At 43.4% G+C, this 18,349-nt stretch overlaps 1 protein-coding gene across 2 annotated transcripts in view; it reads right to left on the bottom strand.

The window, feature by feature from the left end:
* Nucleotides 1–18,349, bottom strand: part of mcf2lb (mcf.2 cell line derived transforming sequence-like b) — a 35,316-nt gene that overhangs the window by 3,248 nt on the left and 13,719 nt on the right. For both annotated transcript variants that reach the window (XM_086220345.1, XM_086220344.1), the window contains exons 2-28: nucleotides 17,219–17,302; nucleotides 15,820–15,934; nucleotides 12,931–13,021; nucleotides 10,375–10,494; nucleotides 10,155–10,271; nucleotides 8,701–8,850; nucleotides 8,435–8,559; nucleotides 7,075–7,189; nucleotides 6,873–6,992; nucleotides 6,092–6,283; nucleotides 5,760–5,951; nucleotides 5,416–5,575; nucleotides 5,241–5,299; nucleotides 5,065–5,150; nucleotides 4,894–4,960; nucleotides 4,693–4,808; nucleotides 3,880–3,949; nucleotides 3,700–3,792; nucleotides 3,528–3,620; nucleotides 3,311–3,436; nucleotides 1,978–2,199; nucleotides 1,799–1,891; nucleotides 1,628–1,706; nucleotides 1,449–1,521; nucleotides 1,264–1,370; nucleotides 971–1,063; nucleotides 489–548 (exon numbers count right to left, since the gene is read on the bottom strand). In XM_086220345.1, the coding sequence (XP_086076471.1) occupies nucleotides 489–548; nucleotides 971–1,063; nucleotides 1,264–1,370; nucleotides 1,449–1,521; nucleotides 1,628–1,706; nucleotides 1,799–1,891; nucleotides 1,978–2,199; nucleotides 3,311–3,436; nucleotides 3,528–3,620; nucleotides 3,700–3,792; nucleotides 3,880–3,949; nucleotides 4,693–4,808; nucleotides 4,894–4,960; nucleotides 5,065–5,150; nucleotides 5,241–5,299; nucleotides 5,416–5,575; nucleotides 5,760–5,951; nucleotides 6,092–6,283; nucleotides 6,873–6,992; nucleotides 7,075–7,189; nucleotides 8,435–8,559; nucleotides 8,701–8,850; nucleotides 10,155–10,271; nucleotides 10,375–10,494; nucleotides 12,931–13,021; nucleotides 15,820–15,934; nucleotides 17,219–17,302 (3,018 nt within the window). The remainder of the gene's footprint in view (nucleotides 1–488; nucleotides 549–970; nucleotides 1,064–1,263; nucleotides 1,371–1,448; nucleotides 1,522–1,627; nucleotides 1,707–1,798; nucleotides 1,892–1,977; nucleotides 2,200–3,310; nucleotides 3,437–3,527; nucleotides 3,621–3,699; nucleotides 3,793–3,879; nucleotides 3,950–4,692; nucleotides 4,809–4,893; nucleotides 4,961–5,064; nucleotides 5,151–5,240; nucleotides 5,300–5,415; nucleotides 5,576–5,759; nucleotides 5,952–6,091; nucleotides 6,284–6,872; nucleotides 6,993–7,074; nucleotides 7,190–8,434; nucleotides 8,560–8,700; nucleotides 8,851–10,154; nucleotides 10,272–10,374; nucleotides 10,495–12,930; nucleotides 13,022–15,819; nucleotides 15,935–17,218; nucleotides 17,303–18,349) is intronic.

Raw genomic sequence — 18,349 nt, forward strand, 5'->3', positions numbered from 1 at the left:
ATGCACATCGTCTCTGGTGATCCGGCGTAGGACAAAGGAGAGGAGCATCACAATGGCAAAATAGAGTTCGCTGATCAGGAAGGTTGGGTGACTGAATCTGATTTGCACTCAAATAATGAATATTCTTATCTTGCCAACTCTATTTTTCATATATGAATCAGCTATTTTACCTCTGATGCATAGTTTTAACCGAAGCAAGCCTAGAATTCAAACTCTGCTAATCTGCTGTGGTGCCTCAAAACGCAACACAAGAGTCAACATTTTGAGAGGAGCCTGGCTTTTCAAAGAAGACTCTCTGCCATGTCACAGTAGGAAAAGCACAAGATTAAAGGGAAGCTTTGCCGCTCTGACTAACCCAAGTATTGACGCTGAAAATTCATGTAACCGCCTCATGACTTCCTGGGACGAATATCAACAGTTTTCCTGCTTTGACAACTCAAAGTGTGAAAAAGGTTTGACAGAGGTAAAGTGCTGGAACGGTGCGATACCTGACGACAGGAGAATCGTTGTGGGTAATGTGAAACTTTTATCATCGGTAGCTGACGGCTCTGTGGAGGGAAGCATGCAGTATTTGACCTCATGCAGAAGTGTGTGAAATATATGATTTCTCGATTCCTTTTGCCTTTAGTTTCGAAAAAATAATAATAAAACTTGTAGAAAGTTAGATGCAGAGATTATATTCATGCCGTAAGGTAACGGTAGCTTGGATTAGCAGCTAATTCATTCAGATGCTAAACATCACTGATGAACACGTCATCTCTCAGTATTCTCATCGTAACGTGCATGACAGCAACACCTAGCGCGTCATCCAACTCCTTGAGAGAAAATCAATGATTGTATTTCAGAATTTAAAAGATTCAGCAAAATCTCCTCGATTTCCTTGAAATGGAAGGCAACTTTTATCAAAAGAAGACCATGATGATGCAGTATTTTGCATAGGACTTTAATGGTGACGGCGGCCTGCAGTTACCTTTCTGAGCTTTGAGGTTACTGAATCCCTGTAAAGTAAAGCGCTTTTTAGCCGCAGCAGCTCTGTCTGAGGTAGGACTCGTCACTGTCTCGTCTAACTCGGAGGACAAGTGAGAAGCAGGGACAGACAACAAAAAGGGGGAAGGAGGAAGGTAAGTTGAGCAAGTTTTAGGGGGGGGGGGATAAACCATAAAATGGAAACATTAAATGGGAAAGGCTTAATCACCCTTAAAGGAGTGGAAGGAATGATGTCTGATACATGCACAGCAAGTTTTAATAAGAACATCTGCTCACCTTTTCCTGCTGGCTTTGGTGAAGAAGAAGAATTGGCGTCAGGGCTGCAGGGCTCAGCTTTCTTCTCCTCTCCCTTTTTAAAGCTCTTCTGACCTGTCTTGAACGGACTGTAGGAAGACAAAAGGATTAAATTCTTGAAGCTCAGGAACAAAAATGTGAAAGGATCTGAGTGAAGAAGGACTCACCTCAGGCTCACCGGTCCACCTGACACGGGGGGGAACTGGAAAACCTGATCTGGTGCTTTCTGCTGGCTGGCTTCTTAAAGACGGACAGGGAGAGGTGATGTTTTACTCATGAGAACACGTAAGGATTTCAGTCTTGTACTAAACGCTGATATCGGCCACAAGGACCCAGGTGAGTTCACCTCTGCACGCCTCCAGCTGAGTCGTCAACACCTTCCTGATCTCTTTTACCCAGGTGGTTTTCACTTCAGTTGTTGGTGCCTGAAATGTCACAAACAACAAAGAGGTTTGTATAAATCGTGTATTACGTTTCTCCTATTCCAGGGAATTGATACCGATGCAGGTTTACGCACCTGAACAATGTAGACTTCTTCCCTTGAGTTGCACCAGATTTCAAACTTCTTGTTATCTCCTTTTGCGTTCTCTGTAATGCCCACGGCACTCATCTGTGGCAGGAATGAGAACAACTTAATTAGAAAATATAGCGGTGTAAGTGACAAAAACCCATCAATGCAAATGCGGGTCTGCTCACACTGAGGGACTGTTTGAAGCTGTACGATGGAGCTTTCTCGTAGCCTTCGCCGTTCTCCTCCCTCCTCTTGCAGAAGAGCAGGGCCTTCTCATGCAGGAACAGGTGTCTCTGCATGGGCTTGAAACGGGCCAGATCCTTCACTTTGGCGTGACCTTTCTTGTGCTCGGTCCACACGCTGAACGAGCCCTGCATCAGCAGCTTGCCCAGCTCGCTCATGTTACCCTGAGAGAGGAAACGGTTAATGAGAAAGATGTCACGTGACACAGACGATGGATATCCTAATGCGGGCTGGAACTGAATCTGCTGTTAAGTGCATCTGTTTTCTGTCAGGTTCCTGTCTGTTTTCATCCCCCGCATCTATAACCTGACAAGCCTGACTCGTCCTCACATCAGTGTCCTCCTGTGACTCCTACATGAACCTCCCATTATCATGAATTAGGTGACAGTTCAGTGAAAACCCAGATAAATCAGAGCTGCCTGGATCCACCTGAGTTAGCAATTAAAGGTGTATACAACTGTCAGAACATCCAAAGTCTCAGTCATGGAGGAGCAGCTATGATTTGCCAAAATGAATTTCTGTTGTCAGTTCTCGTAACTTCAACTCTTGAGTCAAACAAGAAATTGCATACACACACACACACACACACACACACACACACACAAACAGTGATTTGTAAACCAACAAATGTGAGAAATATCTGTGCCCACAGAAAATGAATGATTAGTGGATCATAAAATACTTCTACAAAAAAATAAACATCCTAATATTCAACCTAATATCAACACACTTGATTTAATTATAAATATCTGAATGTAACTTCAGACTTAAGAAATGCATTTGTTCAGTACAGGTGTCCATCAGCGCAGGACACAACACAGCTTGAGAGTGACCTCTTATCATCTACCTGTAGTACATTGAAGGCCCACCAGGGGGCATCAGCCTTTACACTAGGATTCACTGTAACATGAAGCACTGCTGGGTATATCACCAGGAAAAGCTGACATATGAAAGGCACTTTGGTCAAATTAGCCAGTACATTAGCTCACCTTCAGATTATATATTGTAAACAATTTATAATTTTGTCTTGCAAATTCTGAATTCTATTTTCTTATTTTGCTGTTTATTTTTTACCCTTCATTTTGGCAGGCCTTTTCATGGTTAAATAGCATGCACTTCAAATTTTTTAGTTTTGCAAGCAGGCAACAAATTTGTATGAACTTCAGCGCATCGGTATGGATTTGACACAATATCGCATTCACGTGATGCTCAGTATGATTCTGTCTCGTATTTGGTATCAGTTCTGTCCTCGGTGAGCCTTCTCCTGCTACTTACCTCATACCCCGTGATGGCGATGAGGTGCATGGAGTCATTGACGGCCTTCAGGATGCCTAAGATGGAGGTCAGAGCCTCCTGCAGGTCAGTGGCCCCCTCGCAGCCTTTACTGTACTTCAGCATTTCCTGTGATCAGCAACACAAACATTTCATAGCATCACAGTGGCGACTGAATGTAGCATCCCGGCTCCTGCGAGGCTGACAGACGCCATCATACCTTCAATAGCAGCTGGTATTTGGTGATTCTCTGAACCGGCTTCAGCAGGTAGGAATCTAAGCCCAGTTTATGCTCCAGCTTTTTCTGACACTCCTGAAGGAATGAAGACACCAACATTTGGAATAACGACCACTGATAAAGTTAGAGCTGAAATCCTGGAGAGTTTGTTGACCTGGAAGAAGGCGCAGTCCGAGCACTGCCTCCAGAGGCTCTCAGAGCGAGGCTTGTTGTGACAGTACTTCTCATAGATCTGCAGGTCTGTCATCTGAGCGGGGAAACACATTTGTATTTAAGGGTCATTTTCACCAGAGTTGGATTGATATCTTTTTATTTTTGCAAATATTTCATTCACCCGCTCTAGAAAACACCTCCCAACCAACTCTGGGCAGTCAGTGTACTGCTCCAGCTCCCTCAGGAATGTCCTGGAAACAACAAGGTCAAGTCAGGATGAGCAAAGATCATTTTTGTCATTTTGTCTGTCTCTCAGTAGGATTATGCGAATTCTCCTGGGTCCGTTTAAGCAGCAGTCGAGGAAAACTAGAATTAAACTTGGTGATGAAGTTGCATGTGCTAACCTTTGGAAGTGGACACTTTACATCCAGCGAGTGAGTGAACTGTGGCAGATGGAGCGCCAAAAATCATCCGGGTAAAATACATGCGATGTTGCTGCATTTTCAGTGAGGCTAAAATCTTGCAACTCGGAACACTGAGGTTTCGGGACACTTGGATTATATCTCATAGTCAGGATGGAGGCATTTTATGGTTTTATGATGTATTTTTGAATGTTTGAAAATTGTCCTCCATTCCGTTGAACTGTTTGGGAGATTACTGCAATGCTTTTTCCCGTGTAACTTCACTTGACCTTCCATCAGAATGAAGGTGAGTAGATAATGGAATTTGTTTTAGTACACTGTCCCTTTAAAACCAGTGTGAGCACACCCTGAGCTGCAAGAGTGGACTGTTTTTAAATGTTATTGTTTTTAGTTTCACGTTACTGATTTTGATGACATTTGGATACACAGATAAATTAACAAGTGAATAACTTTGGGAGGTGGTCTGGATCAAATTCTCAATGTTCATAATCAGCATCCTTGGAACACTTCCTAGTTGCTCATTAACAGTATGTGAAATGTCAGGTCTTGACAGCCAGAGGGCGCCCACTCACCTCTTGTGGAAGTGGTAGATTTCAGGCATGTTACCAAACAGGATCTCTTTTTTGTTCTGCAGAGTAGCAGGGATGAGGTTGGCCATTGCTGGATTATCCATTTCAGAAGCATATCCCTGCAACACAGGACAGCAAACCGTGGCATGTTGGTCACAAGTATGAGACAGGGAGGAGTAAAGCTTCCGTGGAGAGGATAAACACCTGTAATACACAGAGCAGCTCCTCCACGTACGCTCTCTCAGTTTCCAGCAGCTCGTTCATAACATGTCTGCAAATGTGGTGAGATAGAAACAGTTAGCTAGGAAATGGGGCAGTCAGTCCATCTGCTGTGTAATGGGATCACAGATGAAAGCGTGATGGCTGATCCTCTACCTCCTGAGCACGGCCAGGTTCTCCTCCTCCTCTGACAGAGAGGCGTGTCTGCTGTTTGTGTCTCCATTCTGCAGTTGGCCATTTCCCTTGAGGGAGAAAACACATCGTGTCACAATGACGAGCGAAATAAAAGGAAGACAGCATGGAGATGTGAACAAAATCACGACGACACTCACTTTGTCACAGTTGCCAGCGTCTCCATCAGAGCAGCTTCTCTCCTGGTGGGCTCTGTGCGCTGGGGAAGAGAACGGGGAGAGCAATTAAAGAGGAAATACAGCATTATTTTAACATTGCATCGGGTACGGAGAATAAACGTGTTAGAGGTGATCCACGGGAGGATTTGAGACCAACCAGGTGAGCTGAGAGGAGATTTGATAAAGGCTTCAGGTCGGGGGGCTACCGGCTGCACCGGCCGGGTCTGTTTGGCTGCTAGCTTCTTCAGGCTAACCCTCCTCTTATCAAACATCTCCTGCATGGATGCCTGCTTCTGGAAAACCTTCTCCACCTGGTCCTGCTCGACACAGAGCGAGAGAGCGTGACACAAGTCATACACAAGGATTGTGAGAGACAAATAACATCATTCAAACTCTGCGGCGGCTTGAGGGCTACTGGTACTGTACTGGTTTTCTAGTATTCAAGTTGTACTTGAAAATGTTTTAAAAAGCTACACGTTCACTCCTGTGTTGTTGTCTCACCCTGAACTGCTGGTTGAGCACAGCCTCATAGTCTCTCCATATGATGCTGAGATCTGTCAGGTGATTCTGACCTGCATTATCCAGGTAACTCTCCAGCTCCTGCAGAGCTAACTCCGCCCCCTCGTGTGATTGACACTTATCTACTGGCTGAGAGGCCAGCAGGTATATACCATCATCATACCACTTTAAAGCCTGTAAATGAGCCGAGATGGGAGAATTGTTAATTACCAAGACATGTTAGTGAAGACACATTGGAGGTGTGTGCGTGTGTGTGTATGTGTGTGCGTGTGTGTGTGTGTGTGTGTGTGTGTGTGTGTGTGTTGTCCTCTCACCCTCTCTAAACAGCGGTGCAAGTCTATGGCTTTGAGGAGGTGGTCCTTCCTGGCCCCCAGGTCTTTGCTCACATCCTCACAGACGGTTCGAAGCTCGCTGCATTTGGGCCGAATAGAATCTTCAGCGTAGTGAGACTTCTGGATGAGTTCGTCACCCTGGAGAGCCAAAGCTGAAGCTCTGCCCAGCACCTCCTGTAAACCAGTGAGGAATGACGGAGGTTTGTTTTGCAAAAAATAAACCTTATAGAAGCCTAACCTAGGGCAGTCAAACAATTAAAAATTCAATATAGTTGATTTCATTATCTAAAATGTATTAATCTAATCAAATATCAGTTGTGTTAATTGCATTACTTTGTCTACAATTAATCAAAATCAATGGCAGCCTATATCTTGTACACGTCAATTTTAAATCAATTTATCTCTATCTTATCATTTAGATTTAAAATGCATTGCATCCTAGTTCAGTGCAAAGGAGGTCTCCTCTCAATGCATTCCCACGTGCACACACACACACACACACGTAGCGTATACTGTACATCTACTCCTCATATATCACCCCTATGTATTGAGAACTTTTATTAAATTTGCTACATGCTTGAACAACAATGCCCAGTGCACTTGCAATTCCTTATTAAAGACATACAGCTATTTACTATTAGCAAACCCACACATGGAGCAACACATCGAAACATTGAAGTATCAGGAGTTGCTTTTTGGAATAATAATTAAAAAATCACTCCGGTCCATCGCATCGTCTCCAAATTGTGGGGTTATCACTTACACAGACTCTCTCCTCGTAGGTGGTGAGTTCACTGAAGATTTGGTCAGCGTGGGCGGGGCTTATCCCCACCTCAGAGAAGTTTGCAAGTTTCTCAGACACCTGATCCAGCTGAGCCCTCACCTGCAGCACAAGCACAACAATGATCCCTCAGTGGGTTTACGTCGCCTAGGCTCAGGTCTGCTCAGGATTCTCAACAGCTCACCTCTTTGTAGTTGTGCTCAAAGTGGCGCAGTTGGAGACACTGTTGCAGTTTTGTGTGGTGCTTCACCCAGAACTCATCGAAAGCCCGTTCCGTCTCATCCAGTTGAGACAGGAGTCTGGAGAGAGAGAGAGAGAGAGAGAGAGAGAGAGAGAGAGAGAGAGAGAGAGAGAGAGAGAGAGAGAGAGACACACACACACACACACACAAATTGTCAGTGTCTCCACAGTTTAGGAGGAAACTAGAGAACTGCAGTGAGGATGTTGACGAATGTTTCTGGATGTTGGTGCGAGTGAGGAGGTTACATGAATCTAATGTCAGTTGACATCAGCACCTTCAGTGCTGCTTCAAGTCCTGACTGATGTCCCTGCCTCGCCAACATTACTGACGAGCAGGGATACGACAGCTACAAACATATCAGTCTACCAACATTTGGCTTTCTTACTTTAATCAATGCATATTAATAATTTAACTGAAGCTGTTCGGTGCAATTTTGTGACCCCAGCAGCTCTGGACTGCATGTTCAGTCAAGGACTGATCCTCAGCATAGTATGAAGTAACTGCAGAGTGACTAAGTCATCAAGATAAGCATTGCAAATGCTCAGTTATTTATTAAATCATTATTTAACCTGCTCATCCTCAACACTCAGTGGTGTTGGAAACAATCCCAGTGTACGTATGTATGTATGTATGCACATATGTATGTACGTACGTATGTATGTATGTATGTACATACGTATGTACGTACGTATGTATGTACGTATGTACATATGTATGTATGCACGTATGTACATATGTATGTACATTATGTATGTATGTACATATGTACGTATGTACATTATGTATGTATGTATGTACGTATGTATGTACGTATGTATGTATGTACGTATGTACGTGTGTATGTATGTATATATGTATGTACATATGTACATATGTATGTACATTATGTATGTATGTACGTATGTATGTACGTATTTATGTACGTATGTATGTACGTATGTATGTACGTATGTATGTATGTATGTATGTACGTATGTATGTACGTATGTATGTATGTATGTATGTATGTATGTATGTACGTATGTATGTATGTACATATGTACGTATGTACATTATGTATGTATGTACGTATGTATGTACGTATGTATGTATGTACGTATGTACGTGTGTATGTATGTATATATGTATGTACATATGTACATATGTATGTACATTATGTATGTATGTACGTATGTATGTACGTATGTATGTACGTATGTATGTATGTATGTATGTACGTATGTATGTACGTATGTATGTATGTATGTACGTATGTATGTACGTATGTACGTATGTATGTATGTATGTATGTATAAGTTCGAACCTTTGCACTGTCGCCAGGTTCTCCAGTTCATCCTGGTTCATGTTGTGGTCGGGGTCTCGCACCATGGGCTCATTAATGCTCGCAAGCAGCCTGCTGCCCTGTCCCACAGCCACATGCAGATCCTCCTACACACACACACACACACACACACACACACACACACACACACACACACACACACACACACACACCATTGTAAAGGTTATGATCAAAATTCTTAGACACTATAAATTTTATGTATAACAACACATTCATGTGTGTGTTACCTTCATTTTGTCTTTTTTGTTGGTGTGTGTGCTCAGCAGGAAGGTTGTAGCCTGCATCTCATTGGGGAGTTCAGTCTCAGCCAGCTCTGTCCCGAACGACTGCAAGGCCTGAGCTGTTTTCTTTACCATCAACGCGAAGCCCTCGATAGCCTGATGAGTACGCGACAAAACAGGGAAGACGATCAGGACGATGATTCATACTCGACTGAACAGTAGTTTAAGTAGCCAAACACAGCAGTTTCATCATGGAGTTCAGTACTGTTTTCATTCTAAGCACTTCTTTCTAGTATTTATAAATTGGCATGTTAAATTAGAATCAAGACTCAGTAAAATTAAAGAATATTTAGATTTAACATGCATAATTGAAATAACATTTAGCCATCTAGCTTTGAGTGACTTCATCCAAATACTAAAGGTCCTGGTTAAAACTACTTGATGATTATTTCCCCATACAGGGCATCTGATTTGAGTATCAATCACTTCAGAGAGCTGAATCCATTTCTCATAATCTAACACTACTTTTCTCTCCTATATAGAAGCAAAATGCTCAGTGTAGCTTGATATAAATGAGCAACAATAACAGCTCAGATGGACAAAACACAAAAGAGTAGATTGCAAAGAATTTTCCATCCATCCATTCATTTTCTATCCCGCTCATCTTATAGGTTGAGGGTTGGGGGGGGGGGGCTATCTCAGCTGACATTGGGTGAGAGGTGGGGTTCACCCTGGACAGGTCGTCAGTCTGACGCAGGGCCATCAGGAGCAATCAGGGGTTCAGGATCTTGCTAAAGGACACTTCGACATGGTCACCGGGGAAGTGAGGATTGAGCCAGCAACCCTTCGGTTGATAGACGGCCACTCTACCCCTGAGCCATGCCGCCCCTTGCAAAGAATTTTGCGTGGTTTAATTTGAAGCTAGAGGTCCACTAATTAATCAAGCTGATAATCGTCTTTAACAATATCTGAGCTGATGAAACCGATTATCAACCAGGCGGTTGGAGGTTTCGATATTTTTATTGTCTCAGACACAAGGAGATGCTACTTTCTGCTGATAAACACTGTTAAATGCAAAATTCATTTAATTCTTATTTCAAAAGCTATATTTTGATTTCCAGTGGAGAGTTATTTAGTTGATCCCTTGTTTTTGAAAATGAATAAATGCATTACAGTGCAGTGCAATGCAATTTTAGAAATCATTTGTTATTATAAAAATTGTTGTATTTTATCAGATGAAAAACAAAAACCTACAAAAAGGATATCGCATAAAAATATGGGCATCAGCCATGGAAAACCTGTATCAGTCAACTTCTGTTTGATACTTATGATGGAAAATCTGCTTGGCTCGTGCGTGATCGCTGCTCAGATCAGCGCTGGCTCACTATTTATTCTGCGATGGTGTGTGAAGCAGCCTCAGCTGGCTGCTGGGTGCACGGTGGATCGGAGTCTCTACATACGGTGCGGTGCGAGATCCACGTCTCATGACAATATTGCTGCACTCCCCCGAGTTCCTTGGTTAGCTGGGTCTGGTCGATGTAGGAGTGCAGCTCCGTTACTGAGCTCAGCATGATCACCTGAATGACAAATATACTGTCATCACTGTGAACATTCTCCAGAAATATGTGTTTTCCAATGGGGGACACTTATAGAAATGAGGATAAGTAAGACTGGACGCACCGGCACCTTCATCTTGAACTCATCCTTGTTGAACTTGAAGAGGATGTCGGAGAGCGTGCGCTGCAGGAGGGTGGTGGGCCTCAGAACTAGAACAAGCTGGAGGTTTCCAGGGAAAGAGCCCTGAGAAGAGAGAGAGAGAGGATGGAGTCGGTCACTCGTGCCGCAACAGACGCAGAATCCTCCACCACCCGGAATAGAAAATTAATTCAGCATGTACAGGAATGTTCAATGGGGTGTGGTGGTGGTGGTGGTGGTGGTGGCATCCAAAAGAATGATGCACTCTTGTGCAGGAAAAAAAACCACATTCAGCATACTGCAACATGTCGGTCCTACCAGTCACGACATCAAGTAAGTCCTGCTACGTTACCACAGACACAGCCAGCAGAACAACATTCTAAGGTTTTGACTCAAACCCACAGAGCTAAAAGCTGCTGTGAACGCGGCTGGATGATGCTGGAGGGAGGACAGCGATGCAACGTGAATTAGCCGATGACCTGAACGGCTGGTCTGTCCTCCCCGGTTGAATGGGGGTGCTGCTCTCAGCAGAGACGATCATGAATGCGCAGTGATAAGTTCCGTTAATGGAATTAATAAATCATTTCACTGTTGGTCCTCACTGACAGATGAAAGAGGAGCTGTGGAATTCTGGAGGTATGAACACGACTGGAGGTGATTCTGTTGTTTTTATACCATAGGTGCTAGCAGTCTGTAAAAGACACCACATTTATCTTTCTCCAATCTTTTTTTTTTTTTTTTTTTGCCCACTTGTCCACAAATTGTTCATGTATGAACCCATGACTATGGATGCCTACCTACGCTTTTTGGGGTACCTGCCATATGTCTGCACGTTCCATTCTCCTTAACATCTCAGAAACACCTAAGGAAATCTCTTCTATGTCTACTGGGATTTAAGGATTAAGTAAAAAGTTTATAGCGCTCAAAGGTCAAAGGTCAAGATCCCGGTCACCTCACGTGTACGCAATATCTCATTAACTTTCTTTCTGTTCCATCAAATAATGCACAAACCTTCGCAGGGATTCACAGATAAACTAAAGAGATTTTGGAGGGCAGAGGCACATGACCGCAATTTGGTATATGTGGTATTTACAGTTTTACACATGAACGTGTATGTTTCAAAAATATGTTACCAGTCCAAATTGAAGTGTGCAGTGCTGAGGGCCGCATTCTTGGTGGAAAAGTCAGACAGCGTGACGACAACGGCAACAGTAATGACTTTCCTTTAAGCATCTATTGCAGCTTCCAACCCATCACCCACACTGCCTGGATCCATGCTGGCAGTCATGGTCCACTTGTTCTTTGTCAGTTGTAGACTTGGAGAAACTCACATGCACGCGCAAAGCTTCAAAGAAGAGTCGGATAAATGACAATAGAGGGTGCTTATTCTTTAGGGACCAACACCATGGACTTAATTAGAACTGGGGAGTCTATCAACACGCTTCTCATCTGTCATCAGCTCAAACGCAGCACTGGGTAGCTTCACACACGTTGAACCAGCTTTACATATGATACACACACACACACACACACACACACACACACACACACAAAAGAAAAAAAGACAAAGAGAATAATTGAGCATTTTTGCATATTCATACATCCGAATATAAAACAAGAACACATCCCAGAATGAACAATATCCCATGAACTGGTAACCGCCACAGAAAGACACTCACAGCTTGAGAAGCATTCACCATGCAGCTGAATCCCTCAAACAGGATGACAGAATGTCCCACATTGGCCCCATATTACTGGGCCTAGTCTGTAAAGTCCCCCTTGAGGGATTAATAAAGCTTGATCTAATTTGAAATGAGTGAGGGGTTCTCCCGTGTCCCTGGGGACCACGGGTGGTGATAATCATTCTCTCTCTTTCAATCGCCTCGTCTTGTCATACACACTACACCCCCTTTTTTATTCTGTGATTAACGCAAAAAGCACCGCAAACAATGAAATATTCCGATCCTTAAATATGTACATCCCCGTTTGAAAATCCTTGTATCTCATCAGTTCTATACTGCAGTGAATGGAAGCTCAGTTTGAAGATGACTCAGGGTTATAGTATCAGTTGTCTCCTCACCAAAAGAGCAGTATGCTGAGAGACTGAGTGATTCCTGCCTGATATACGCTTTGACAGAGAGGTGCGATGAATCACGGCGAAGAAATGAAAGAGGAACTAGGTGAGGAACTGTTTCTCTCCCCGCAGCAGATCATTACTCAAACATGATGGAGTTTCATGGTGAAAAAACAAACCCAGGCTGACTAATGGGATTTTCATCAGCACTTAAGCCTGCGTGATAGGAAAATAAATGTGTTTCTGAGAGGTTCACACCTACCATGCACAGAATGAGACAATTCAGTGAAAGAGCAAACAGGAGACCAGCAGAGATCGAGGAGAGTGTTGCCTCACATTAATCAGTATCTTGTCTACTCACGCTTGATGGTGCACTTTTTTCTCCTATTAACAATGTGCAAAGATATTAGAAAATTTAAAAAAGGAGACAAAAAGTCATTGAAGCAGCAAATGGGTGACAAACTTACTGCGATACGAAGCAGGGTCCCTTTGACAGCCGCCCATCGGTCTTGCCGGCGATCGATGACCAGGATGAAACCCACATCTGCTGACGACAAGCTGGAAAAACACAGCAAAGTCACACGGTCTTAACAATTATAAAAACCTGGTCCAGTTTATTGATACTCAGTTTTGTACTTCAAACTGAGCAAAGAAGATAAAATTAGAGATAAATCGACCTGTTGTTGATTGCTCAGTCGTATATCAAGAATAAAACAACAAATGTAATGAGAGAACAAACGTGCAAACAGTCTTCCATTGTTTGGAGAGAGAAGGAGCCAAGTGCATCTTGTTTGTTACGCTCTTTATCTTTTCAGACAGCTGGTGCACCTCCAGACTACTTGGCCATCATCCCCTCCAGTCCCCCTTCTCTAAGTGCCCCCCCCCCCTTTCCTGCACGGTCTTCCCTAGTCCCAGGAGAGAAGAGGGCTCCTACTCCTCTGATCAGTAAAATCCTCCGTGCACACCTGGTGGAAGCAACTGTCAGTCACATCGAAGCGTCCCAGCAAGTATCTGTTTCTGTGTCCAACTACTGGCTGCACCTCCACAGAGCAGGAGACAGCGGTGAGTCTCAGAGGGAGACCCCAGCGTGCTGTGCTGCAAGTTAAAGAGGAGGGGGTCTCTGCTCCCCCCTGCACTGGATCTAACAGCCATCCAATGAGGTGCTGGTTCACCAGCCTATCACAGGATTGCTGTAAAGTGATGAGCAGCTGTAGTAGCCAGCCAGCGCGTCCTTAGAGATCTGGGGGACGGACCATATAGAGGAGGACACATCTTAACATCCAAACAGGGGCACCTCTCATCCTTCTTTTCTCTTCCTCAACCACCTCCACCTCTCAGCTTGGCACTCAGGCTTTCAAAGCAGCTTTACATCTCAGCCCCAGGAAGAGATGGGGGGGGGGGGTGCAAGACAAGAGCTTTCTGCCTCTAAGGCATGTACAAGGGGCACAGCTGCAGAGATGAGAGGGGGTTTATAGCGAAGATGCAGCACCTGAAGTTGGGAAGTGAACGGGATGAAATGGCCTTCTGCTGCTGTCGATGTTAACCCATTATGATCCAAACTACTCTATTCCATTTGTTTTTAGAGTTGAGACGTAAATTAACGGTCCAATGTTTCCCTCTTGTGTTTACTGCCTCCAATAAATGCTTCAATAATTCAATAGCGACCTGTCCAGGGTGAACCCCGCCTCTCACCTGAAGGCTGCTGGGATAGGCTCCAGCCCCCCCGCGACCCTTAACAGGATAAGCAGTAGAAAATGGATGGATGGATGGATGGATGCAATTCAATAGCAAGTTCCATCCTTGTCAATCAAACATTGGATACATCATTTATTGATTTGGATTCTGAAGGAAAACTAATAAAAAAAAATAAATAAATAAAGATTCTGCCAGGATGCATGTGGTGATCAAAGTAGCCAGGGATCAAAGATGAATGAATGACAGGTGCAGTCGCTGTGATCGAAGAGAGAGTTAAAAGTTGGAGATGAAAGATGTGTTGTGATCACATGACGCACGGCCCTGCCTCTCCCACAATGACACTGCGATAGATAAAGTTATTATTCTGTATACTGACGTAAACCAGAGAAAGAGAGAGAAGAACTTGGTCTCACCACAAACACAAATATTCACTTTACCTCTGGGAGAGTTTGTTCATGTAAAGTCTAAAGTAAATGAGTCAGGATCAATAAAATCCCACAGCAAGACTAAATATAATCATTACTCAGCACATCTCAATGGAGCTACTGCCAGAGAGGATTTTCAGCTTTGGCTGGAATAAAACTGTATATATTTACAACTACAAACACTCAGGTGTCTAATTTGAGAGAACTAACCTCGGTGTCTAATATTGATCTGGAGCCGTTCCTCCCAGACCAGGAGCAGCTGTTGATTATGGTACTACTCATATGTAGGCTATGTGGCCCGGCTGGGGACTACGTGTGCCAGGTTGGGGGTGTCAGCCCCTTTAGGTAGCTCCAGCCATCTGTCTTGTAATCACGACAGCTCGAGTCTTGATGTTATTAGAACAGTCCTTCAATGGCCAGAGAGGTGCAATAGGATGTAGGAGGACTGGACATAAATATTCTCATTGCCCGAACTTTAACTCGTAATGCAACGTAGAAGAGGAGACGTAAACAGGTTCGATCTCAGTATGTGACAAGAGGTACGCTATAGATATAGGCTACCGAAAAACACCCACGTGCTTTAATGGAGACTATGTGTGGCAGCTGCTGTTCATGTGAATACATCACACCTATACACACACTCATCCCTCTGTAAAGAGATTAAAACATTGGAATAGCAGCAGATTCTATTTTTACAGCAGGAAGGACAGACTGGAAGGAAGCTAAATCAAGAACCTGTCAGACTAAAATGGGAGCAAAATGATAAAAGACTGGCCTGGAGATGCTACGCCCCCCCCCCCATCCAGCCTCCCTGTGTTAACAAAGACTATCTGCATCAGGCTGATAACAGCTACAGATGATTGAGTGGCTATTTATTCATTCAGGAATCACCATCTTCTTGCTGATAAACTTCCTCCTCTTCATGAGGACAAGTTGTGTTTATCGTATATCTGCTGCCACCTACTGGAAACTTTCATACACGGAGGAACGAAACATCCATTCCTTCATTTCTCCTGATGCTTTTTTGAATAATGGGAGAATATTTATAAGCCGTTCCTTTTCTAACAGCATTTGTTTTCACTCTAAAAATGCATCCGCCAGACTAGACTAGACTAGAGGCTTCAAAGAGAGAGAAAACGAGCGAGAGAGAGAGGACAGTTCAAAGATAAATGGGCATTAAATGGTGTAAATGGATGAGCCACTTCATGTATTATTTTTTTTTTTATGTGTATTTACCTGGGCACACTCGTCAAGTAGGTGAGGACATTGTGAAACTCCATGTCCGTGATCTCTCCAAATGCAGGGAATTCTGGGAACACGATAATGGGGCTGCCATTATCTCCTCGACCGCCTGAAATCACAAAAAGAGGAGCTGACACTTCCCACATAGGTTATTATTGATCAACTGTTTTTTCATGGCCAATACCGAGACCCATAATTAATAAGTCAAGCTAATATGGATTTGCGATAAATGTTATCATTTAAGTGGCAAAATTGAAAGCAATATAAACCCCAACATGAACTACCTAGAATGGTTTCTTTATGAAAAATTATATGAACGGAACATCTTTTAAAGGTGCGTTGCCTGAATGCCACTTTATTTGGATGTTTTTAAGCACAAATCCAGAGAAAGAGAGAGAGAGAGAGAGAGAGAGAGAGAGAGAGAGAGAGAGAGAGAGAGAGAGAAGCGCTGGATAGAAATGCAACCACCAGGGGTCACTAGTGAGGCTGCTTGGATGATGACTGGGGGCTCTGGGGGGAAATATCCATCATGACAGTTCCTCAGAGTATTCGGTGTTGTTGTGTTCTCATTCCTTTCATCTATGAAACCACATTCTAATTCAGTTTATTGCATGTATTCTGAAATGAGCAAGACGTCAATATGAGATGTGTCAAGACTGATGATTCTAACATCAGTCTTGACACAAACAGTTGACACAGTTTTATTAATACATGGACATTATTATCAATATCTTACAGCCCTCTCTCTCTCTCTCAACAGTGACAATTGAACATGGAACAAAATAAACCCAAACTGAGAAATAGGTCAAACACATCTCTGTTGATGTGTGTGTGCGTGTGTGTGTGTGTGTGTGTCTGCGCACAATGACACTAACAATCTACACACACACACACACACACACACACACACACACACACACACGCACTTGCTCTCTCACTCCCTGTGCTGAACAGTTGCTCAGTCAGCTCATGTGACTGGAATATCAATCTGCCTTTTCTTCTCCCGTTGCTATAGCAACAGCAAGTGCATGGTCATGGTTTAAATGTCTGCTAAGATCTTTTTCTGCGAAATGGTTCCTGCCTCCGCTGCAGCCACAAGGACACCTCTGCCAGGCACTGAGAAGGCAGCTCATACAGCTGTGTAGGATTGGATATAAAGATACTGGAGGAATGTTTGAATCCCAAAGGGCAGCTGCATGTTACAGCCACAAATACAGAAGGAGTCTTTCTGACTCCTCACTGACACTGACGGCAAAGGAAAACTGAAATATCCTGGAAAAAGCTTTCCTCCTCCTGTGCGGAGAGACTAGATGAGATCAGAAAGGATTGAGGCAGATGATGTAAACTGGTGAATAAATATCAGTCGACAAACACAGAGACATAAAAAGGTCACCTGAGAGGAAGGCGAACTGCTTCCTGAGGTCAGGGGTGATGTCAGCGGCACGGAGGGGGCTGGCGTCCAGCTGCATGATCTCATCTGGAGAGTGAAGAGAAACATGTCATCATGACTGACATCATATCTGACAGCCTGCAGAGTGACGTTAGCTTCTCGGGACTTGGTGATTCAATCAATCCATCGTTTTATTTGTGTAGCACTTTTCATAATTAAGAAATGTAACACCAAGCGCTCTGTACAAAATTTCCCACTGCACACGCACTTCAAAAGCAATGGCTTTTTACTGGTCATGAGGGTACGCATGAAACTGGAAGTGAGAAAACCCTATTGCAATTAGTGATGGGAAAAAATCAATCTTTTCACTGTCTTGAATGACTAGAATCAGCTCATTAAAAAAAAAAATTAGTTTACAAGATTTGTTCAGTGGTTGACCACAGCTCAGGATCTGACAAAACACACCAGACACCCAAAATCTTGACATTTAAAAGTTTTCCTCATTGTTGTTGGCGACAGGATGAAAATGATCGCTTCTGGACAAACCCTGAAAATTTCTTTTTGATGTTTGAATTTCTTTTTTTTTTGTTTTATGGAAGTATGCTAACACTTCCCACCCATGACCGAGAGATTGTGCTAAGCTAACTAGCCGTCAGCTGTCAGTCTCTGCTCCCTAATGCACGCATAGACAAGAAAAGAGTATTCGTCTTCTTGCTTGGCTCTGGGGAGGATGGACAATAACTGAATTTCACAAAGAAGTTGGTGTGTTCCTTCAACTGCCATATTTACCCTGTTAGTTTCATCGGCCACGTGTCATACAATGCTGCTGAAAATGCTGGTCTTTCTGGATATTAGTAAATATCAAGCATACGTGCTGTTTTATGAATCATTTCAATCATGACAACAAAAGTTCTGAGGTCTCTAATAGTTCTGACTTCTCTGAGATCAGTAAGACTAACAAACCACATGACCTTCATGACCCTGAAGATGAGAATCTAGAGTTGTACTTGCAGGTGGTCTTCAAGAAACACTAGAAAACAGGCAGTTTTCTTTCCAGTCATGCAGTACTGGTACTATCCTATTACTTTAGTATTTACAAAGTCAAAACAGCTGAGGATTCACTTATCATCTTGT

The sequence above is a fragment of the Aulostomus chinensis genome, chromosome 12 (genome assembly GCF_037954235.1).
Source record: "Aulostomus chinensis isolate RoL2024-O1b breed Wild chromosome 12, RoL_Achi_v1.0, whole genome shotgun sequence".
NCBI lineage: Eukaryota > Metazoa > Chordata > Actinopteri > Syngnathiformes > Aulostomidae > Aulostomus > Aulostomus chinensis.